This window comes from Colias philodice, chromosome 3 (assembly GCF_061535455.1).
Source record: "Colias philodice isolate Cphi_HAF_F1 chromosome 3, ilColPhil1 Martin Lab GWU primary, whole genome shotgun sequence".
Classification (NCBI taxonomy): domain Eukaryota; kingdom Metazoa; phylum Arthropoda; class Insecta; order Lepidoptera; family Pieridae; genus Colias; species Colias philodice.
Window position 1 is genome coordinate 9057698 of NC_143088.1, and position 25097 is coordinate 9082794.

Genomic DNA, 25097 nt, shown 5'->3' on the forward strand with positions numbered 1-25097 from the left:
ACAATAAGGACGTCACTTCGAAAATCTACTATGAATACAAAATGTATGGGAAATAAATTGTATGGGAGCGTTTAATGTAACATTTTTGGTTATTTCTCGTTTTATTTTAAAAAATTTATTATGGCCATTTTACTCATTAGGTTAAGTACTTTCGATATCAGTTTAAAGTTTTTTGATATCTGCAATAGTTACGGAATAATCGCTTGTGCACACTTAACGATTACACCCTGTATAGCAACCTTAGTAAAGCCTTTCCAGACGTGCAGAGTTTCATACATTTCAAACTTAATCCTTCATAGTTGAGCTAAAAATTTACAATAGCGTTTTCGTCTGAAAAGGCTCTAATTTTTATCCACTATATAATAGCAATTCTATGATTCAACAACCTTTCATTGGGACTGCACTTAAAAATAAAGCTCACTCGACAAAATTAAATGCGAAATTTAATAATTTTGATCAAAAATTAACATTATCTATCTACACTAATAGAATAAACAGTGTCACAAAAGGACAGATAAAAAATTTAAAAATAAATGCCTTAAAACAAATATGTACATTGCACTAAATTACGAATGTTGAGATTGCCATATTGAAATTAAATAATAATAAAAGCTAGCTGTCAGGTTTCATTTTCAGGTATATTTTACAGGTTATTTTTCACAACTGCCGTAGAAGTTATATATAAAAATTAAATGCTAACGAATGTATACAACTTGTTCACGATGGGTGATTATTATTTATCGAATGACTAGCGAATGCACTCGACGAATATAACTTTTAATCAATAACTTATCTATGCCACCTGTGTGACGTCACCGACATATATTTTTGATGTCATTGCATTTGGTGAAAAATCGTGTGACTATACATTTTTAATTGTGCAATAGTTGAAAAAGGGTCATTTATGTTTATAGAATTGATTATATTTCATAACTTTTTGTGTGAATTTGATAATTTTATTGACATTATTTTCAATTGAGACTATATTACACACGATTTTTTACCATCACAGAACAATTTACAAATAATTTCTAATTGCTATCGACATATCCAGGCGGAGTTTTGAACCCCACCCACACATCCTAGAAGACGCGAATTTCCCTTTTTTGTTGCTATTCCCTTCCTCTATTTGAAAAGCAGCGGCGGCATTACCACTGTTCTAGAACAACGGCGGCATTACCCCCGTTCCAGAAGAACGGCGGCATTACCCCCGTTCCAGAAGATCGGCGGAATTACCCCCGTTCCAGAAGAACGGCGGCATTACTACCCCATTTGGAGTAACGGCGGCATCACCACTCTTCTATAAAAACGGCGGCATTACCCCCCGTACTAGATCAACGGCGGCATTACCCCCCCGTACTAGATCAACGGCGGCATTACCCCCTCTAGAGCAAGCGGCATTACTTGCCTTTGTTCTTCTCAGTGGTAGCGTCTTCTATATTGCTGTCCCAGTCAAACTCTGTGACGCCGTTCCTTGGCGCGACTTCACCGAGGTGCCGCCATCGGAACTCGAAGTCACTGTCTCGTTTCTTTAGCGCTTCGAATCTGTGGAAAAGGAGATCCTTTAAATCGAAATTAAAACCGTAATTGGGCAAAATTTTTGAGTGATTTTCGCAACTATTTGTTGGTACTTTAATTATGTATGGCTCCTGTTATAGTAGATATTATCCTGAATTTTAAAGAAAATAAAAGCACAAACATTTATAGAACACTATTTTCCAATAATAAAGTTGACACCAACTAAATGGACTGATATAATTACTAATTGTCAAGAACGCTAATGATAAAGCCTTAAGACGATACACAAAAAAAAATCCACTGCTTGGCGGGCGGAGTCTAATAGCTCGCTATCGCGAACGCCGGTGTGCGCGAAGTCATTCATTGCAAACTCGCCGCGCTGCCGCTGGCCGACTCGGGACAAACATGTATGGAGTCGTCATACAGTTATAATATTGTTATACATTTATTCAATTGTTGATTTATTGGTTTTATTTTCTTGCTTATAAACAAATAATCTTCTTTCCAACAACTACTTAGACATTATTAATAATTATTATTATTTCGTAATGTTTACTTTATTACAAAATAATACAGGTTATAAATAATCTTTAAAATAACAAAAAATATTGTTACTCTGAAAAAATGAAATGGTACTCAATAACGCGGACTACTGAATTGATTTAGATAGAATTTGATGCTGACGTAGATATTACATCATGCCCAGAAATGAAAGGTACTATTTCTGAAAGAAGTTATAAACCCTAATTCTTCTCAGTCAAAGTCAAGAGTGGAAGATATCACTAATACAGTAAAACTGATGCGAAACTTTGGATGTTAATTTGTATATTTTTTTGTTAGTTGTTACTTAATCACGTCAAGACTACATTACCAATTTTGATAAAATATAGCTAATTGCCTGGATTTACACATAGGATACTTTTTATCCGAACTGAACACTTCTGTGGGATAAAACAGGATTCACGATATAACCTAATTCCACGCGGGCAAAGCCGCGGTCGGAATGATATTTTTTTAAATAAAAAAATTGTTTAAAAAAAAACACAAAATATATTGACGCATGTATTTACTTTTTGCACTCTATTATAATTGTAATTATTCATTACAAATAATCAAAATAAAATAGCCAGAACAAAGTTAGGCCCTGGTAGGGTAGGTAGGCAGGTACAGCAATGTGAGACGAACACTGGCTTATTTATACCAATAATAATGTATTATAAACATTAAATTAAGTTTACTTTCTAACAACAAAAATACATAATATTAGCTAATGTGAAAGCGAATCAACCAATCATCCCACAAAAATGAAATGTGCACACAAATATTCATCCAAATCGGTTCATGTCATTAGGAGGAGTGACTGCAGCGCCATCTTCCGGGCCCAATTGTGTTTCCAGATCACCCAGGAACTCAATTTAATATACTTACACAAAATTTTTCGAAATGAAAACTCACATTACTATGTAAATATGAATATAAACCTGTTTTATTACTAAGCAATTTCCCGCACAGGTGTAGTAAGTATAAATGAAATAAATATCAACATCACATTCTTTATACAACATACTTATCTACCACCTTCTAAGAAATGTAATTCTTGAAATTATTTCGTATTTTTTTAAATATAATACTACTCCAATGAGCTCCTGTTCCATATTATGTCCGCCATACTTCCACTAAGTTCACCATGATTTTTTATTTCTTTGCACTTTGTTGCTTTTTGCTAAAAATGGAATCATGCGATAAAACCAGTAGAACGTTGATAACATACATTTTTGACTGAATAAAGGTACTTACGAAGGAGTGGGTTCACATTGTGAACAATCAGTGGGTTTATTTTCCTTCTGGATTCCGGATTTCTGAAAAGATTATCTATGCTATAAATGAAAAAATCTTACACATTCGTTATGTACTTAAAACAGGGGTACATATCAAACATCGTCTATAATACAATTATCATCAAATTTAAAATAAAACCAACTTACTTCATTAATTTGTTCCAATTGTAAGCATTCTTTTTCCTCCAACCTTTATGTTTCTTCTTCTTATTTTCTTTATTGTCCCCATTTGTCTCATTTTGTCTTATCGTGTTGTCACCCTTTTTTACGATTGCGCGAGCGACACAAGTTCCCCGTGTGACGGCCGTAGCGGGAATGACTCGTGCAGCGATCGGGGTAGGAAGGTACAGGGCGGCTCTCGCTATATTGGCTGGTCGCGCGCTAATTTCAAGTATTTCTTGTTTATTTCAAAACCATCGCATATTTCAAAATTCTAAATCGGTAGACGTATAGGTTGTATATTTTATAGTTAATATCCAAAAAGTCGTAACTTTACGTTTGTTATTTTGAAGATGCCAGAGATTATAAAAAAATAACAATGAGAACTTTGTATTTTTTTTCTATCGAGAAAATATCATGGAATCATGTTTCTAAAACGGTAGACGTATTGTGTTACTATTGAACTTTCTTGTCAAGAATTTTCATCACGACAACTTTAATAATATAAAAATTACGAAGGTTTAAAAAGGGCCGTAAATGTTAGAAAAATTAATTCATCACCTTAATACAGAAATATTGACAAGCAAGGGCAAAGCATGTACATTTTTTCATATAAGACACGAAGGACATAATATCAACAGCATCTGCTTCAATTGTCAAGAGGAATATTTTCTCTTTAGAAGAAAATATACGGACGGTGCATAAAAATATTTGAATATATCCGTCATATCAAAGCTAGAAAATAAAAGTTGGCCGATATTAAACAAAACTGGCAGCAATTGAATAACATCACTAAGTACTAAATTCTCAAACTTATGACACAATAATTCGGGTATAAAGGAATACCAAAACATACAGTTTCTATCCAAGTGCAATTGAATTATGACCCCAGTGACCTAGTTTAGACAGTGTCTCCGTACCATCTCTAGCTTCTAAAACGTTTGCATACAAAACCTCAACCAAATGCAACCTAATTGTAATTCCAACAGAATAAAACTGAAAGTAGCAAATGATCGTATCAAATTTATATTAAACGCGCATTAGCGACACGGCTCACGACTAATTGAAGACCGCAGCAGCAGGATAAAGCGTTGGGTTCCTTGAAGCTGGCCGCTTGTGATTATATCGCCACTAAACGAGCTTTGTTCGAGATAACCGCTCCGAGTGCAGTTAAACGCTCTTTTGATTAAGATAAAACTGACTTTAATCGAAATGAATGAAGCTTTTGTTGCAATTAGCTGTGTTATTGGTGAAGGGACTTTCTTTCTGTTAATTAAGCGCTCGTCAAAGAATCTTATAATGGGGAATGCAATTACAATTTGTGCGACTCGAAACGTGTCTTCGCATTGTACTGCTGTACATTTGAACGTCAAAGAAGTTCATGTTAGTGTGACTAACATTGCTAATGGAAAGCATATTAGAGCCTGTCATAATTAAGTCAAGTGCTTTCTCAGTAAGAAACCCGGGCACGGAGGTAGGGTTTCCAATATTCCAAGAACTATACAAGATTATATGAACTGCCCTGATATTTTCCCATAGTTTCAGGATGGAAATTCTATCCAATTTTCTGTAGTTAAGTCTAATTTACATTTTCTAAGAAACTTGCTATCCGTTCTTGTACTTCCAAGACTTAGAATTTATAGTGGCTAGGTTATAGAACAAAATTATTTCTTTATTTTTTAGGCTTCTTCAACGGTATCGTACAAATTAATTTGCTAATATATTCCATCATAAAAATCAAAGTGTCAGAATAATTTATGTGTATGATAATGCAATAAAAATATATTTGCATCTATTAGAAGAATCTTTTACTTTGGCAAATTTGGCATAATGTATTCGCTTTTTCATTGCTTTGCATAGGGAAGAAAAATAGATAACAAATGGGAACTTTAACGTTAACAGTATAAACTAACACAAAGTTACCTTTACCCAGATATAAACCCGTTTGAATCTAAGCGTGATAACATTGAAGAGCAATTAAACGCTTAAATTAAAAGCTAACAAGAGTGTAATTATATCACAACGATAGTGATTGTAGTTCCTATAATTAAATATTCTATATATATAAAACCCAAAGGTGACTGATATAGTGATCTATCAACGCACAGCCCAAACCACTGGACGTATCGGGCTGAAATTTGGCATGCAGGTAGATGTTAGGACGTAGGCATCCGCTAAGAAAGGATTTCCCGAAATTCTTGCGGGAACGGGGAAAAACGGGGATGCACGTACAAAGTCGTGGGCGGAAGCTAGTAGGTATATTATATTACTCGTTAATTATGTCTTCGTGAATCTAGTTTACGTGTTTTTTGAAGTGAAACTTCTTTAGGCGCGATGAGAGAAAATTTCATGGTCTCGTCATGGCAATACCGTCACGTCGTGGAGTAAGGCGATGAATTTGTTATCTTTCAATCTTGCCAAAGAAGTTTCACTTCTGACACGAGTGCTCAGTGTGACACACACTCTTTTTTATAAAAATCACAGAAAAGTACACATGAAATTACTTGGAGTACGAAAGTACCTTAGGGAAATGAAAAGCTGATGTTTCTATGGCTGATCTCTACTTAGACTTGACGTGTCATTCATCATCATTGCATTCGAGAGAGATGAAACAAAACGCCATATTTTGAAAGGCCTTAATCAATTTAGCAAGATATTTTCATTATTTGCTACTCCGTAATAAATTGACTTGACTTTAATAAACTTGGAATAACCGAAAATATTACAGTATCAAAACGAGTTAAAAGTTATTATTCAACAAATTACTTCAACAATATTTATGACAGTGATTTTTATTTCTATGCTCCTAACGATATCTCTAAAATATCATTATTACGGTTGCCTTTGGAAATCAATCCTTTGCTTAGAGTCAAAGAAAGATAAAGTTCGCCTTTAAATCTACTATTACAAAAGCGGATACTACCGTAGTATTACGTGATCGTAGATAGTGATTTTAACTATCGATAAGATAAAATACTTCGAAATAGAAACATTATTTCGATCATGCTCTATATTAATGTCTGCTATATTTTACTCTATTCATTTCTGTTACTTATTAATTAAATTAATGAATTTAGCACGTATATGTCATGAAGTTATAAATAGGGCAATTTTTCATAAAGCCCACGCATTGTGAATAATTACTAGCTGCTTAGGACGAAACAAATTATTTGGAGCGAGATTGGGTGAGGTTCGATATTTCTAAATAAACAGTTCAACAGCTCGTACCCTTTGCCTTTATTATGAAAAAATGAATCTATTTATGACTTGTTCTATAAAATTACAAACTTCCATAAAATATATCACACACTACACGCACCACTCACACGCACACGCAAATACACACGCGAACACACCCACATACGCAATTCACGCGAATTTGAATTTGAATTCGACTTGCGCGAGCGTCGCGCCCGACATGGTCGCGTTGTGCTGAGTCACACACACACACTCACCTCTTGAACATGAGCCCCTTGGCGAACTCGTACAGCTCGAGGTCGAGCGAGTTGAGCCGCTTGATGTGCGCGACCTGCGCGGGCGACAGCGCCGCGAGCGTCGCGCCCGACACGGTCGCGTTGTGCTGTGTGAACGGCACAGCGAAGCGGAGGTTGAACGTCTCCTCGAACACGTATTGGGATATCTGTTGGAAATTGAGTAATTTTCAGCATGGCAATGAGTGAATTACCTTTACTAGTTACTTAAAGCGCGTCACACACGGTGAAGATTCCGTTGAATGACCCGAAATTTTGTGTCAGTGTTTCGGGTCATTTGTAACAGGATGGCGCGGCGGTTCTACAGGGGTCTTAGTACGCAATGACAAAAAGAAAAATGATGGTCAGAACGCTGATACCGGATACCTTAAGATACTGTAATATTTTATATTAGAGAATCTTAACATAAAATATTATAGTATCTTCACCGTGTGTGACGCGCTTTACACTGGATTGGACTGGACTTATAATACGAAATGTATATGCTAATGGTATAAAATGTATTAATTATGTGTCTTTTGAAACTAACTATAAAACAGTGTACTTATCACTTTAACCATCGATAGAAATATTATTAATTCTAAACTAACGTAGTCTCTATGTTACATCCGAACCACTAAATAGATTTAGTTTTATAATAGATCATTGGAAGACAGACTAGGCTTATGACCGAAAAATTGATGGTGGCAAAATGCATCTTTTGATACCCCAGATATAGATGGAATTGGACAAAACTACTTTTTTTATGCATTGTGTGAGTATACTATAAAAAAAGAGTGCCATTTTTAGGAAGCTAAAAGCAATTTGATGACGATATAACGACGTACTCTGTGCCATGAAATAAAAAAGGTTTCAGAATTACTGCCATAACACAGGAGCATTAATTACCAGTCTTTGGAAGATGCTTAAGGTTTCCCTGTACACGTGTACATTTTCCTTTAACCTTCAATAAGAATTACCAACTCTATTCCCACATTAATAATTCATAACTGAATTCTAGAGCAGGTCTGGCTAAAATTTCTCTAACAAAAATAGCATCCTCTTACGTAACAATAGCGCATGTTAATCGTTGGCATTTACAATGTACATGAATAATTTTATGAATACGCAAAACCACTTATCAGTAATAAAATAAGTTGCTTTGAAGCGGATATTAATTTGAACATATTTGCAAACATAATAAGTTCCACTCAATGAAAATTAAACCGGCACAATTCTACTCCAGCAATGATAAATATTTTACTAAATGCTCAGAATAATGCGTGCAATATCGAATGAAGTGAACTGTTTTAGTTCAAATTGTAGTAATGAATGAATTGAAAGTAGTGCACCTAACATAATGCAGTAATAAATATAGGTAATAATACCTTTGATCATATTGTGAGCTTATTTTGTCTACTGAATGTTATTGAAAGTTCTTGGTAACATTGATCAGTATTATCTTAACAGCATTAGACCACCTTCAAAAAATTGTTCTTATTATCTCAAAACAGTAATTAAATTCCTCTATCACATCGTAGAAAAGCATTAAACACAATGAGCTCTAATATTCATACCAAGAATTCATAGAGCAAAGTCGTGCTGGTGGCTAGCGACAAATGCACGTACAGATAGGAACAATGAGTTAAGTGCAAATAATGGCACTTATCTCCTGTCAGGGTCACTGGACTCGAATGGCTTTTAGACATTAGCCGACCCACTTACATAACTCGCGCACATTACCAAGGAAAACGTCGCAGAACTGTGATAGATGCGACTTTTGCACATTTTGTTTTCCAACTCGGACTTCAGGTATTTATAACCTGACTGATGTATAATGTATGAGGATAAACAGTTGCTGAGGTAAACTAAATGTGTTACGGAGAATTTATACGGCGGTAGTTGTAAATTGCGTTTGCCTCCATCAATCTTATTTTGTGATTCTATCGAGTAAGATTGTCAAAAAATCATTATCATTTGGACGGTATGAATTAAATATGATTATCCGTTTATTTTTATCATAAAAAATTGTATTCCTTCTCACTTTTACAGCGTGCCATTATAGCAGCCGACAAAATATGCCAAAACCGCCAAGACTCTCGACTACTGGTTGTTGGCTAAGTTCCACTATCAACTTCTTGTGCTTTACCAAACACTTACCTTCTGAAACTCAGTGAGTCCAAAGTACGACATGGCCGCCAAGTTTCGCTTGGCTGAAGCCAGCAGCACCCTATCTGTTTCGCTGTTGCGGTGCCGCAGCGTGCCGTTGTAGCAGCCGACGAGCGCCAAGTCCGCCAACATCCGGGTTTGCCGATTGTTGGCCAAGTTCCACTGACAACCAGTGAATTCTTCGAGCGTCACCCCTCGCCATGATTCACCCGTGTAACATGAGGGCACTTCTGCCGCTGTGTTAGAAAGAAAATCAATGAATATAAGAAATAAACTAAGTTTAAAATGCGTAAGGATACTTCGTCTGCTGTTTTAGATAAAATAGACTACAGGCCCGTGTTGAAAAAATTATGGGTCATTTGACCCACCACCTGACCTATCTAGAATGATATAAGAGCATAAAATAATAAGATTCAGCACTATGACGTCACTCGTAAGCTGTCCACCTGAGTGCAGGTGAGAATTCGAAAGTTCAGGTAGAGATTTTCTCCCCTTGTTTCCATGATTTTTGTACGGCGTTGCGGAATAATTGATTAAAAGTAGTATAGAAAATGACACAGATGCCGTACAAAATCAAATGACCAAATTTACCCCGGCAACTGTCGAAAAATAAAAATAAATTCCGACTTTGTGGACCACCATTTTTGTACGGCATCTGTGTCATACTATTTCTATACTGCTTTTAAGCCATTATTCCGCAACGCCGTACAAAAATCATGGAGACAAGGGGAGAAAATCTCTACCTGAACTTTCGAATTCTCACCTGCACTCAGGTGGACAGCTTACGAGTGACGTCATAGTGCTGAATCTTATTATTTTATGCTCTTATATCATTCTAGATAGGTCAGGTGGTGGGTCAAATGACCCATAATTTTTTCAACATGGGCCTGTAGTCTAAAAATTTCGAATGAATGTGAGGAATTTATCGCGATAAAACTAAAATCCCTTGAAGTATTTAATTTCTAAACTTTCTTCTAGTTTACAAAACTGTAACATTTTTTGGATAATTCTCATATTGTTTTACAGAAAATTTCATGTGTTCTATTCATTAAAATTTCGTTGAACCTAACCTTACTAGGTTCAACTTATTATGTGCGTGATTAAGAATTTAAAGGGCCAAGTTGACTGAAATAATGGTAGGAATTTTTATATAAGTATTTAAATTAATTTGGTACAATGATAAAATCTCGTGACTCTATAATTAGATATAAAGAATTGTAGCCCAAATTTTAATGATTTAATACAAACACCGAAATAATAATTTATTTCGAATTAAATAATAGTTTATAATAAAATAGAACTTGTATTATACAAATTCTGGACTGCCTTATGTGCTCGCTCGAGTAACAGAACATACTATATTCATCAATAATAAACTGTCCTACATTAAGGTTGTGAAGACAAATACAGAGCACAAGCAGAACACTGAAACGCAGTTCAATACATGAGTAACTGTTGAACTGAACACTTAAAAACCATCTACACACAATTATAAACATTACAATCTAATCTCCCACCAATATCATCCAAAAAAGGACGCGCTATGATTACCATATCTATCAAATAAAAGAATTATATCGAGCGGAGACGTTACTCAAGTCTAAAACAAACAATATCAAACGGCTTCCTGCAATAAACGCATTGTAATGAGCCCGTTCGTTGTATAAACATCGAATGAATAAGTAATATTGTGCGGCGCTTTCTCGTCGCCGTCACACTTTATTAAAAAAAACCTAATAATTTCATGTTCTAAAACGATTACGCGTGTTTTGCGACAAGGAATTCATGTTATATCTTGGCATACAGTTATAGAAGGGGTACACTTTTAGTTATGAAATTTATAAATTAAAAATATTTTTAAACCTAGGCATTGTGGTTCAACTTAATAACGACCAGGCCATTATAGATATAACAAACCACTATAATTAAATTTTAAAGTACGAAAACAAATTTAACCATGTGTATAGTTCAAAATATAATTTACTAAGTACCTAGTGAAATGTACAATTTGTTAAGGATAAAGGTAGATGTACAGAAATCTCAATCACGCAAGAGGTATCATCACGCTTCGTAAACACCAGCAAATAAGATGTTTGTTTTAAAATTACCAGCTTTAATTCAAACAATGAAATTTGTACAACATTGTTTAATAGATAAATATTTACCAAAAATTTAGAACACGTGTTTCGTTCCGTAATATAAACAAAACATGCTTTCATGACTTTATTACTTTTAATATTGACAGGCTTGTGTAATCCTATCTTACTTTTATTACAAAGTAGCGGTCTGCCTAGGTTTCGCCCATATACCTACAGCCTCAAGCACTCAGAGATCACGTACATATAGAAAGGTCTAAGAATTTTTGAAACCTATCTAGTAGTTCCTGATATTAGCTCGTTCAAACAAACTCTTCAGCTTAATATTATTCGTAAAGAAGTTTAGATATGTAAAAGTTTATGTCCTCATAAACTTAATATGTAAATGTAGGTATGAAAGGATAGAGAAAAGCTTTTAAGCCGTAACAGCTAATAGTATCTATCTGTATAAATTAGATCTAGGGATAGATTTAGGTACAGTCTAGATTACCACAAAGACCCCCACGCCTCCGAGCCCGTCGGAGTGGGGAGCGTGAGGTTTTTTCGTTACGGAATTTCTCGATTCGGTCCCCGCGCTCAAGGCCCGTGATAGAAGCTATGCAATAGCTTAATATACTAAAAATTAAATAAAATCTTACCAGTAGCAGTTCGTCCTTGACACCAGTGTCTTGAGCCCTTCCATGTTGCTCCTCGCTTCACGTGCCTGTACTCCGATAAGTACCTATGAAAACAAACAAACGTATTAACTTTATAGTTTATACTGACTATAAGCAAATTAAATTGTATTGGCATTTACTTGTGGAATCTTCAAATTGCAATAGTATGTATATAATAAGCAAAATGCATTTTTATGCAAAATAAAACCAGTTTTGCAACTATTTGTTACAACATATAAATATTGCAATTAAATATTAAAAGAATTTTATAACATAAACTAAAACTACTATTAATTAATATTCATTGCTCATAATTGATGAAATATGCAATATCTAATATTATATTCAAAGGTAGTTTCGAACGAAACATTTTCCCAATAATGGGACATGAAACAGAACAAATATGGATCCCTAAATAATATATTTGTGTGCTTCATAACACTATGTTCTATTAAAGTATAAGACCCAGTCACCAGACATAAATATATTTAAATATTAAATGAATTTTAATTTGCTTAATATACCGGCTGAGTTGAGGGACTCTTCTTTTTTTTAAGTCAATAAAATTTCGCCTATAACGAAATACAGGAATATACTAAATCGTATACTGTACCTTGACACAGGTTCTCTAAGAAGTGTTATATAGAAGTATCTTCTATGTACTGCTGAACCTTCGTGCCTATCCAACTCTCCCCCTACACACGCTGTCAATTCCGTGAAGTCGGCGTGCAGGCCACACCTGGGAACAAAAGAAAAGTCATTTAGTAAATTATTTTTAAATTAACTAATAATTATTCCTAGGATGCAAATAAAAAATAATTAGAAATAAGAAAACAATTTAAGAATTAATCATTGATCCAGAATACAAGACTAACAAAGTAAAATAGCACGCCTAGAAGATGATCAAAATCAAACACGTAAATCGCGATTGTTAGAATTTTTGAACGTAAACCAAAACCGTAAATAAGGTCTGGGAAATATCTCAGACGGCATTAAATTAAAGCTCAATAGATATTTGAGTTTCATACAATCGAACGACTTTCAGTATTCCCTCACCGAACTGCACTTCCAAATCCCACACGATCGTATAATAAATAAATCCGACGGTGAGAGCTGAGAACACGCTTTACTTTGTCGCGTGTCCAGTCAAGCGTAAACCCCAGATAGTTTGGCACAATGCACGCTACACAATACATCTGCTGTTTTACCGCTCGATCCTATGTTACCAATATTGTTTATACTTGACATTTGATGCGGAATACTTAAACCAAGTTATATTATTTATTGGGTAGGATTATAAGGTCCCTTTCAGAAGCCACTAAATTAATCTCATAACTGTAAATGTAATGAAAGATTTAGTTTCCTTTCCCCTATAAATTTGTAATGAGCAGAATGGTTTCCGACTCTGACTCTTGCACGAGCCAATTAGCAAATTTAAAACCGCATCCACCATCAATCTTTATTATCACTTGGGGGAACTCTGCTCACTGACAAATAACAGACACATCATTATTTATTTGTGCTACATCTGTACTTTGATAACGAAAATTTCGAAATTGTACAAGATTCGCTGTTACTGTCTCTTTTGAAATATTACGAGACTATGATTGATGTTGTTTTCAAATATCTCAAATACTATATCTATCATTTGTTTGTCTCAAGTTTGTCTATATCTTTAACTTAGTACAATTATAATGTCAATTTGAAATCGCAATTTAAGATACTAACACTCCCTATTTCTTATGTCGATATTGAAGTGATAATTCTAGGATCCTAATATCCGTTCTCTGTTTCACAGCTGCAGTAATGATTGGGAATTACATGCAATAAATTCTTTCCGCTTTCCTCTTACACATTCACTATCAATACCGCAAGCATTAGAATCGAACGTTTTAGCTTCAGTAATGCAATGAATGGCATTAATTTAACGCAAATCGAGTGGAACTCTAAATCAATTTGACTAGTCGATTAATCGCTTAAACTAATTTCCTCGTTCTGCTCTGATATAGGACTAATTGAATTAAATATATCTTGGATAACTGGATTCCTATCATACCCTTTCAAGTGCATATTTGAATTTGTAGAAAATCTAGTATTATTCTTTTTACGAGTAGTTTCGTTGAGATATATTAACAGGTGATTCTGATAGTTTTGTACTGCAAGAATTCGGTTCGGTTCTTTATTATATTTGTAAAAACTGAAATTCGGTATTAATAAACTGATAATTCCAAACCTAGTTAAATATTGCTTGTACTGGTGTGCAAAGAAATAATTTTTTGTTCAACAGTTTTTATATGATTAGAATCAAAGCATCACGAAGACCCTCTAAATATAACGTTCTCACGTTCAAAATTTTTAATCAATGAAAGTCATTTATTTCATTCCTATCTTCTACTCTCGATTCACACACACAGCCCTTGTGTATCCTATGTCTTCTTAATTGGTTCGATAGATCCATTTCGTGATCAAATATCCCCTGCTTGTAATCAATGGTGCCCACTTTAAGTTCGCACAAATCATTCTTCGTATTTAACGAGTGTTTTGGATGTAATTATTGCTATCTGTCGACCCGGAAAATGCTTTTAGTGATAGTGAGCAGGATCCGCTTTTTGGCGAACGTTTTAACGTCATAAGAGGGCAAGTTGTGTGTTCAACGTGGCATATAAACAAGCATTCGTATAAAGATTTATTTCTGCCTTGTTAGAGTTAATAAGATTGAATATCTAATTCGCTCTGTTAAAAGCAATCGAACGTTGCATATTCTTAATGCTGCAATGTAATTAATGTTACATACGTTTTGTACTGCTCTTTAGATCTATTTTAGTGACGTGACCCAATTCGCGTCGAAGGTAAGCGAAAGATGCCATCCGCACTTTAATTATGTACCTAATTATAAATTTCGTATACTGCAATATTGGATCGGGGATTAGAGCAATAAATAATGATGGGAGATAATACGTCTGCATAAAGAACTATAGACTACGGTATGGTAGTATGGTATGGTATGGTTTTCACCATCAAAGAGTGATCTAGATTACAAAAAAATATTAATCTTTGAATGGAGATTTTGATAGGTAAAACGAGGCAGGTTTTATTAATGCTGTGTTAAATAACTTACTTACCTACTTCCTTTACTTTAATTATTTACAAATAAACACATTTATCTTTACAATTAAGTACATTCTAATCTTATTTAAAAAACGTAAAATGTTAATAAAATGATTGAATTAAAGCGATCATTAAATTATATTGCCAATAGCCCTCAATAGTGCACCTTTGTTTGCTATGTCATCTCATCATCGTCAACATCCCGATATAATTATCCAGTGTCGACAGCGCAGCCAAGACGCAATTAACTCTGTTTGACATATTAATTACTAATCACAAAATGTTGAACCCAAATCCATGAAGGATTAGGGTGCTTTTCCACTAGTGCTAGGTGTGAAAAAGTGTTGTGCGAGGATGCGTTGCGAAGTGATCAAATGTCTTCTATTGCTCAAAATTATAGAACTAATAAATATAACTCGGACACATCCCTCGCTTGTTTTGTATGTGCACCTAGCACCGCTGAGCCTTCCACCATAGCTATGCTGAGCGAAGCGAGTTAAATGAAGCCATACTATATTGGTCCTTTAAAAAGACATTTCTCGCTAGACATCCTCGCACATTATTGGTGGAAAACCACCCTTAACCTCTAGTCAAACCGTACAATGGACACATTGGCCCAACGACGTCATAACGTTTGACGTTATTGCATAATCGAAAACAACACGTCTGGCCCGAATGCCCGAGTGCATCCTGGCGTCATGTGATGCTCCAGTATTTATGCCTTTGAGACGTAAATAAAGAAGCTAATGTAATGCTTTTAGAGTTCGTTTTGGGCTAATGTAGTGTAGGTAAAAACTGTTTTACCGATCGATTGTATACTGGACGATAAGATGTGTTTCCTAGAATAATACTTTCAAATATAAATAAGAGTTTTAAAACCAAAATTGTTAAATTACTACTTATTATAGATATACTACTACTTATATATAGATAATTTTAAATTATGAAGTTTAATTAGTAAAGCTCAAATGTAAAATTTTGCGGTAAAATCATTCCTAAAAGAAAAACCAATATGACTTCGTTTATCATCTCTATTACCTAGTTTATTCACTCCGCTTGCATCATATAACAAATATTTATGTAAAATGTTAAGGAGTGGTATAATTTGTATATAATATGCGTTTGTTGTATTTTGTATGTAATATCAAATATGTATGTATATTCAATGGAATCTTGGCATATCGTTAAATCGCAGTGCTTGTTATAAATTTGCAATTTTTAAACGAGTTCTAAATGGAACATATAACATTATATGAATATCATTTACATAAGTATTTTATAAACATGCTACGTATAATGATTTCCTTGTTTCGTTTTGGATAAAGAAACGAAATAATACGGAGCTTTTTAAAATTCTTTGAGAATTGTATACATTCTCGAAATACTTCAGTGATCCACTTAAGTTTCCAAGTTACTTAAGTTTTTAAATCGTATCAAAAAGCTTTGAATTTTTGTCAATACAACACTTTCAACTAAGTACCTTATTCAGTTGATGAAGAACCATTACTAGCAAGAGGAAAAAGTAGGAAACTAATGCAACTTACGATATTACTGTCAACTTAACTTAACTTAACGTAGGTACCAAGGTAGGTACATTCGAGAGAAAGGACCTCGATATAAAAGTGACAGTGTCACTCATAAAAACATCATAAGATGACAGAGCAAAAACTAAGGTTCGTGGACCTAAAACAAGGAATATTTCATACTAAGACAGTCATGGTTCATAGAAAGAATGTGTCGACGATTAAATGGTTCAGTTTTTAGATTTATTTTAATTATATCCATTAATTACCTCTATAGCAATCAATACATTAATCTAAGCTAAGCTTCAAACCAGCCTTAGAATTTCAAGAAATCGTTCAAGATACTGTTCCTTTAAGCAATCTTACTGTATTCAAACGCAGAAGAAACACAGAACTGCAGTTAGATTACTTTTTTCTACTTACCATATAAAAGTACGGTAGCAACAACAAGTATGTACCGTTTATAGATTGCCCCTAGACATGGTTTTACAACACAGCGAATAGCGGATTATAAATTACATAATTATAACAAACACAACTTGTTAAAAATGTTTTTTTTTCTTAATGCAATAAAATGTCTGTAGATGTACCTTAATCACAATTTAATAGGCAAAAATCTTAAAAATACAACGAATAAAATGAAAAATTAAAAAAAAATCAATTCTCCCTAGAAATTCGAATCTCTCTATAACTTTCCAAACCTTTAACAAACAGTATTCTATATTTTATTACAATACGCTCATGCTATCATAACATCGCTATCGCTTCGCTTACCCCGCTAGTGCATGCCTACGTGCGACAGGTTCACCTTCAGACTGCACGGCGTCGCGACGCGTGGGTAGATAAGATTGCTCATCACTCATTAAACAGTAATCTTTTGTAACGTTTTAAATACGTAACGTTATGCAATCAATATCCGATAATCAGGTACCGGCTTAACATCCTACCTCGGGAGCAGTTAGCAGTGAGCAGAGAAGATACCCATCTTAGGCAAGACTTCGCCACTTGAAAAGTATGCAATCAATATATCATTCGTAAAATCAAAAATGTCCTCAGTGGAATGTGAAATTTCCATTAGGGATATTCTAATTATGATCATTCAATTTAATCAAAATTATCCATGGCATAAATTAATATCTGTCTGCCTTCTATAGTTAGAGCATCAATTTTAGATTAAATTAATATGATTCTATAAATGGAACATAGTACCTTCAAAGTGTTCCAAGTTTACGAATTACTATTAATAATTTGATTCCACGGAGTTTTAAGGAATAACTTCACATACCCACTCTCTAAAATCTGACAGAATCAAATCAAATATCATTCAATTTTCTTTAAATACGCTTTTCAAATTTGTACGGCTGTTTCTAATAATACCTTGAGAGACAAATTGGCAGTATTGTCTGTCGAGACAGAGAAGCACCGCCTACAACCGATTGCCTTTAGATGTGCGAGAATGGCCAATTGTTTATTTTAAGTCATAATACTAAATGAGATAAACATAAAATGCTACTACGAGTACTATACAGTAACGGAGCTAACCATTTCTAAATTTTCACATTTTAATGTGATAATATAGAAGAATAGTGTCTGTGCAAGTATAAAGCTTTGGAAGAAAACTTACTGCATGAAGAGTGTTTAATTATTTTTTAACTACGTCGGTTGATGAAGCATTCTGCAACATAGCGAGCATGCAACACGAGCTCTCAATGTACGTACGAAACAATTTCCTAAGAAAAGCAATCTCCACTTTAAAGCCTACATTCTTACAATACTCTGGAGTACATCAAAACAAATGTTTTCACCGTTCCACAATAGTCCATTGAATGAGTCCCTCCAAGGGGGGTCTAGAGTGCGTGAGTTAGTAACGTAAGATGTTTCTTCGGAAACATGTCAAGAGTCCCTAGGTAATAAACATACTAAAACCCCGGGCCACTAGGAGGAGCCCCGGAGTGGGGGGAGGGGGGAAATGGGTCCATTTTTTTAATTTTTCGCTTAAATCTCAAAAATGGTACATGTTAGAGAAAAACTTTCAAGGAAAAATTGAAAGGCCATAAAATTATCTACAAGTTGTACCTGAATCATTTTTTCCTATATCCTACCGTTTCTGAGTTATACGCAGTAAAACATGATTTTGGCTCAAACAATTTCAACATCAATCGATCAAAAAATATTTCTTTCTTCCAAAAAACTCAAATGTGCAACTTGTGACCAGTACTGATAGATTGCTCTTAATTAGTTCTATAATTGGTAAAATAAACACATTCCTCCATGGAAGCCTTTAGGAGGAATCGATTGTCAAAATATTATATTAGGGCAGTTTGAGTTACTGAACTTGATCTTTTTATTTTTTTCTTCCAAAAAACTCAAAAGTGCAACTTGTAACCGGTACAGATAGATTGCTCATAATTAGGTCTATCATTGCTAAAAATACCAGATTCCACCACGGAGGCGTTTACGGGGAATTGAATTTTATCAGGGTAGTTACGATACATGAACTTTTTATTTTTTTCTTCCAAAAAGCTCAAAAGTGCAACTTGTGACCGGTACAGATAGATTGCTCATAATTAGGTCTATCATTGATAAAAATACCAGATTCCACCATGGAGGCGTTTACGGGGAATTGAATTTTATTAGGGTAGTTAGTTAAAAAGTTCATGTATCGTAACTACCCTAATAAAATTCAATACCTCCTAAAGGCCTCCATGGTGGAATCTGGTTTTTTTATCAATGATAGACCTAATTATGAGCAATCTATCGGTACCGGTCACAAGTTGCACTTTTGAGTTTTTTTGGAAGAAAAAAAATAAAAAGTTCAAGTATCGTATCTACCCTAATAAAATTCAATTCCCCGTAAACGCCTCCATGGTGGAATCTAGTATTTTTATCAATGATAGACCTAATTATGAGCAATCTATCTGTACCGGTCAAAAGTTGCACTTTTGAGTTTTTTGGAAGAAAAAAATAAAAAGATCAAGTTCAGTAACTCAAACTACCCTAATATAGTATTTTGACAATCGATTCCTCCTAAAGGCTTCCATGGAGGAATGTGTTTATTTTACCAATTATAGACCTAATTAAGAGCAATCTAACAGTACCAGTCACAAGTTGCACTTTTGAGTTTTTTGGAAGAAAAAAATAAAAAGATCAAGTTCAGTAACTCAAACTACCCTAATATAGTATTTTGAAAATCGATTCCTCCTAAAGGCTTCCATGGAGGAATGTGTTTATTTTACTAATTATAGACCTAATTAAGAGCAATCTATCAGTATCGGTCACAAGTTGCACTTTTGAGTTTTTTTGGAGAAAAAAAATAAAAAGTTCAAGTATCGTAACTACCCTAATAAAATTCAATTCCCCGTAAACGCCTCCGTGTTGGAATCTGGTATTTTTATCAATGATAGACCCAATTATGAGCAATCTATCTGTACCGGTCACAAGTTGCACTTATGAGTTTTTTGGAAGAAAAAAATAAAAAGATCAAGTTCAGTAACTCAAACTACCATAATATAATATTTTGACAATCGATTCCTCCTAAAGGCTTCCATGGAGGAATGTGTTTATTTTACCAATTATAGACCTAATTAAGAGCAATCTATCAGTACCGGTCACAAGTTGCACTTTTGAGTTTTTTGGAAGAAAGAAATATTTTTTGATCGATTGATGTGGAAATTGTTTGAGCCAAAATCATGTTTTACTGCGTATAACTCAGAAACGGTAGGATATAGGAAAAAATGATTCAGGTACAACTTGTAGATAATTTTATGGCCTTTCAACTTTTCCTTGAAAGTTTTTCTCTAACATGTACCGTTTTTGAGATTTAAGCGAAAAATGAAAAAATGGACCCATTTTCCCCCTCCCCCCACTCCGGGGCTCCTCCTAGTGGCCCGGGGTTTTAGTATGTTTATTACCTAGGGACTCTTGACATGTTTCCGAAGAAACATCTTACGTTACTAACTCACGCACTCTAGAACTTTTTATTCAATGGACTACAATGGAATCCCGCGGTTGGCGAGTTGCCATACGCATACACTACATTACGAGGGAAAGTAATACGAGTACCACCAACATATTCTATCGTTTTAATATCTCATCAGTCTTAAATTACAAATTGCGTGCGTGACTATTTACCCGCAACAATAGCTTCCCCATTATAATTCTGATCCCCTGAATGGGGGAGGTGTAATTTGAAACCCACGTGCCCATAAAATTTAATGATGTGGAAATTCATATTAATTGTGTTAAAAACTTGCGTAGTGCTTTTTAGACACATGTTAAAAAAGCACGTTGAACTATTATTATAGCGCAAACACGAAAGGGACAACTTTTATGATCCGTCTTAGTCCTAATCCATACTAATATTATAAATGCGAAAGTAACTCTGTCTGTCTGTCTGTTACTCAATCACGCCTTAACTACTGAACCAATTTGCATGAAATTTGGTATAGAGATATTTTGATACCCGAGAAAGGACATAGGATAGGTTTTATCCCGGAAATCCTACGGGAACGGGTTTTTCTTTGAAAACGCGGGCGAAGCCGCGGGCGGAAAGCTAGTTGCTAATAAAAGTACTCTGCTATTGTTATTAGCCACTGTTATGTCAATGTTACAGTAACATTATGAAAATTAGGGCAGTTTCATACTCCACAAGAATTCTTAATAATATACCGTTCCTTTTAAGCCTTTGACGGGCTCCATACAGTCTCCTTATACCTTTGGCTCGATGCCAAAGTATCAGTACTCAATATGTAAAATATTTTATTTTTCATGTAGCCAGAATGCATTTTGAATACAAAAGCTGTCTATTAGTGAACTTTCTCGTGTTTCACTTAAACAGTAATTGGAATAGAGCTCCCCGTCTAATTCTTTAAACTCTAAAGGGATTTAAATAACTAAGCTAAAGAGTTGTACTAAGAAGACTTATAGTAAAATTATCTCTATTCAAATAAAATACCTTGATAGTGTCTTAATGTCTGTACAAAGAATATAATATTCCACGTTCTGCTACTTTAACTATCTACAAAGAAGACAGCTCAAAAGTAAATAAATAAGACATATCCAGTATCCACATATTATACGAATTAAAATTTCAGAAAACGAGTCTACAAAGAAGACGGCTCAATAGTAAATAAATAAGACATATCCACATATACGAATTAAAATATCAGAAAACGAGCTACTAATAAGTGTGAAAGTACACTTGTCGCTTGCAGGATAAACACATTTCACTGTAAGGCAAACAAAATGCACTTTTCATTTACCGCGTGGGTATTAAGACTTCAACTTGACCTGCCTTTTCTCCAGTGGTCGTGCCAGATCTAAATCTGTGCCATACTTACGTCACGGGAAGTGTCTAGTAATTAATGAGTATGCACTTTCATTTGATCGTCATTATAATTTCGAAATAAAATTTGTACAACTCATATATTTTTGTGTTAGTATTTATTTCTTCACCGCGGAATATGTTCAAACTTATCGCCAATTATTAATTTTCAAAACCCGCAACTAAGTACTCCATAAATATTTTATAATGTTATGTCATAACACATATTTTATCCTGTTTCGACCTTCGAGGTAAAAGCTATTTGCCAGTTTGTTTATAAACAAAGTTTTTGCGTAGTTGAAACAAAATTGAGTTCCTATAAAAACTTTTACACATAAAATACCTCTAACATTTAAATAAACCTCTAACATTTAAAATCATAATATTTTTTTTTTTTCAAAAATAACATAAGTATCCATAAAATATAACAGCACTATTAACGAAATTACCGAAGAACAATCTTCGAATATTCATTTGTCCCGACCGACGCAACCTCATAAATTAAGCCCGAATTTACACACCATTTGAGCTGAAAATAATGTCCCGTGGAATCATAACGGCGCAAACAACTCCTTCCCCGATAGATGATAAAACGCAAGGATAGCATTGTGTCCAACATTATTCGTGAAATAGTGTGATACGTTATAAGATACCGCGAGGCAGCTGGCACACGGCCATATCGGAAACCCAGCCATACACTTCTTTGCGGTTCTTTCGAGCAACTTGTACAATAGCGCTGAGCAAATTTTCAAGTAGTTGCCGACGGAGTTTTCAAAAGATATGGAATTGTTTATGTTAGTTCCGATCTCGTCTACGTTTCCTTTATGGGCGGAATAATGCATTTGCGCGGAATGTTCCGCGGCACGGCACGTGGATGCAACTTTATTGGATTTGTCAATGTCCCCGTATAGTGTCAATTCTTTAACATTATTTCAAGTTAGAAAGTATATTAAAAACATAATGTAGCAACTTTATCAATTGGTTAAATAAATGTAGGTACATTTTATCGTTGGAATATACTTTATACCAGACAATTTAACTTTAGTGTAACCGATTTTTCGTATAAAGTAGTCAATTAATTTAAATGCAATAATATGGTGAATATTCGTTAAACGATTGCTATTTGCAACCTACTCTACGTGGCTATAAACAAGTTGGCAGAATAAATTCCACCAACATTATACATCTATTTATCTAAATAAAATATTTTCTGGTATGTAGGCTATAAATTTTACATTTAAATACACTTACGACCCTTCATTAGTAACGCCATGAAGGCGCTAGCCACAGAAGACTTCAGCCCTCATTAGAGCCGCGGCCTGAATCATTAAGTTGATTACTCCATTAATTATATATATTGCAACTACATACGCCATATTATAACTAAAATAACACACTCGTTTATTTCAAAAAGCTCCATTCAAAAGAACAACATCCATACATGGAAATAGCCTTTGCAATCACAAATGTAAATAGCTATTACACTGAAAAAAGGCAACATGCCCAAATATTTTGAGCGTTTCATTTTATGTTGAACTAGACCAGAAATATAAATAGAGGGATATTTTCATTAGTGAAACTACATATTGCAAGGTATTATGTTGCGCGATAGAATAAATTTGAAGTCTAAATTTACACGAGCTTTTAGAGAAATGTATCCAATAGGAATGACATTTGATCCATATTTGCTCTGCAGTTCTTTCGGTAAACATTTTTCGTTCAAGTAACAAGTATTAAAATGCAGTTTCCATATAAACGTTTAACCGATTCCGAAGAAGATTAAGCTCATTAAATAAATAAAAAAACATGGAAGTGCACGGAAATACGTATTAAAGTTGAAGATTTAAAAAAGGTACATTAAGTTAAAGAAAACCGAAACTGAATCATGTATTTAGTAATATCTATTGATATATGTTAACTTCTAACACATATAACTGAAATGTTCGTAATATTTTATGATACAAACAATACAAAACATTTAAATCAATACAATATGTGGTCAGTGGTGAGTTGCTGACCAACATCCTGCTGACGACAATAAAAGGTTTTAAATGAAGCTGGAAATTTTAAATTGTGGTCGCCCATTAATTATACAAATGCACAATATTGATGTGTATGTTCGCTTATAATTAAAGCAAAATGTTTTTAAGTGATATGATTTACAAATAAAAATATATTTTAATTCTCTAGACAATTAATAGAATAACAACCTATCGCCCACACTTCGTTACGACCCCATTAAGCTCGATAGAAACGTTTACGTAAAGATCGCAGACGCATTTGACCAAACGTAAGAATAAACGCTAACAATAACAACATTTAGGTAATCCTCACTTATAAAAGTGTAAAAGTCTTTCATGCTAAAAAAGAACTTATTGTCAGACTTTGTTGCCTTCTTACACAAAAAGTCTTTCATGCAAAAAAAGAACTTATTGTCAGACTTTGTTGCCTTCTGACACAAAAAGTCTTTCATGCAAAAGAAAAACATCTACTTCTTGTCAGACATTGTTGCCTTCTGACACAGCTATGACTAGTATCTAATCTGTGGCTATGATTACAATCACTTAAACGCCTATACCGTCACTAACGCGCCGCTTCTTTTTTGTCAAAGAGTTTGAATGCAGTTGGCTTGAAAAGAGTGTTCTGGACAGAAATTGCTAGAGTTATTGTTGTTATCAAGCAACAATACATTCGGAAGACGTCCAAGCCGCTGGCACGCCGCCACACCGGCCTACAGATCTCGTCGAGGTTCATTCACCGGTCCCAGCACGCCATTTACCAATCTAGATCGGCTAATGTCTGTTCCAAACTTTTTGCATTCGTTATCTCAGTCTTGATCTTTGGAGAAACCAATTCCCCACGCCCGCGAATACAATTTACCGCGAGGTCACATTTTACCATCATTTGATTATTATCTAGAACCTTCCACGCCATTGTAAATTTCATTTCCGCAATGTTACAGTGAAAACAGTTTTATTTTTTCCGATATGCATGGTTTTCAGAACATAAATTTACTATCAACAAAAAATATTTTAACTCATGTTTTTTTATGCCCAAAAAGTTTTCAAGTTTACATTACAATAAAAATGACCAACCAAAGTCACACAGAAAAAAAATATTAACAACATAAATTGGGCAAACGCTACATGACATCTTTCTTTACTTCTGTTACATTGAAAAATAAATATAAAATTAACGGAATGTTCTTCTTACGTGACGAGGAAATTAAATGTCCAC

General features: G+C 34.3%; 1 protein-coding gene and 1 long non-coding RNA gene across 3 annotated transcripts in view; both read right to left on the reverse strand.

Annotated features, from left to right (window-relative positions):
• Window positions 1-236: 236 nt before the first annotated feature.
• Window positions 237-25097, reverse strand: part of Hs6st (heparan sulfate 6-O-sulfotransferase) — a 99577-nt gene continuing 74716 nt past the window's right edge. The window contains exons 4-8 of one of the 2 annotated variants that reach the window (XM_089714675.1): window positions 12520-12645; window positions 11889-11971; window positions 9146-9390; window positions 6971-7155; window positions 237-1545 (exon numbers count right to left, since the gene is read on the reverse strand). In XM_089714675.1, coding sequence (XP_089570801.1) covers window positions 1401-1545; window positions 6971-7155; window positions 9146-9390; window positions 11889-11971; window positions 12520-12645 — 784 coding nt within the window. In that variant the 3' untranslated portion in view covers window positions 237-1400. Of the gene's footprint in view, window positions 1563-6970; window positions 7156-9145; window positions 9391-11888; window positions 11972-12519; window positions 12646-25097 lie in introns of both variants that reach the window. The other variant, XM_089714676.1, reaches the window with a different exon arrangement.
• Window positions 2353-4090, reverse strand: LOC149489896 (uncharacterized). The gene is made up of 3 exons (XR_016318362.1): window positions 3504-4090; window positions 3316-3377; window positions 2353-3241 (listed from the first exon to the last, which is right to left on the reverse strand). It is a non-coding gene; the product is annotated as an uncharacterized LOC149489896 (long non-coding RNA).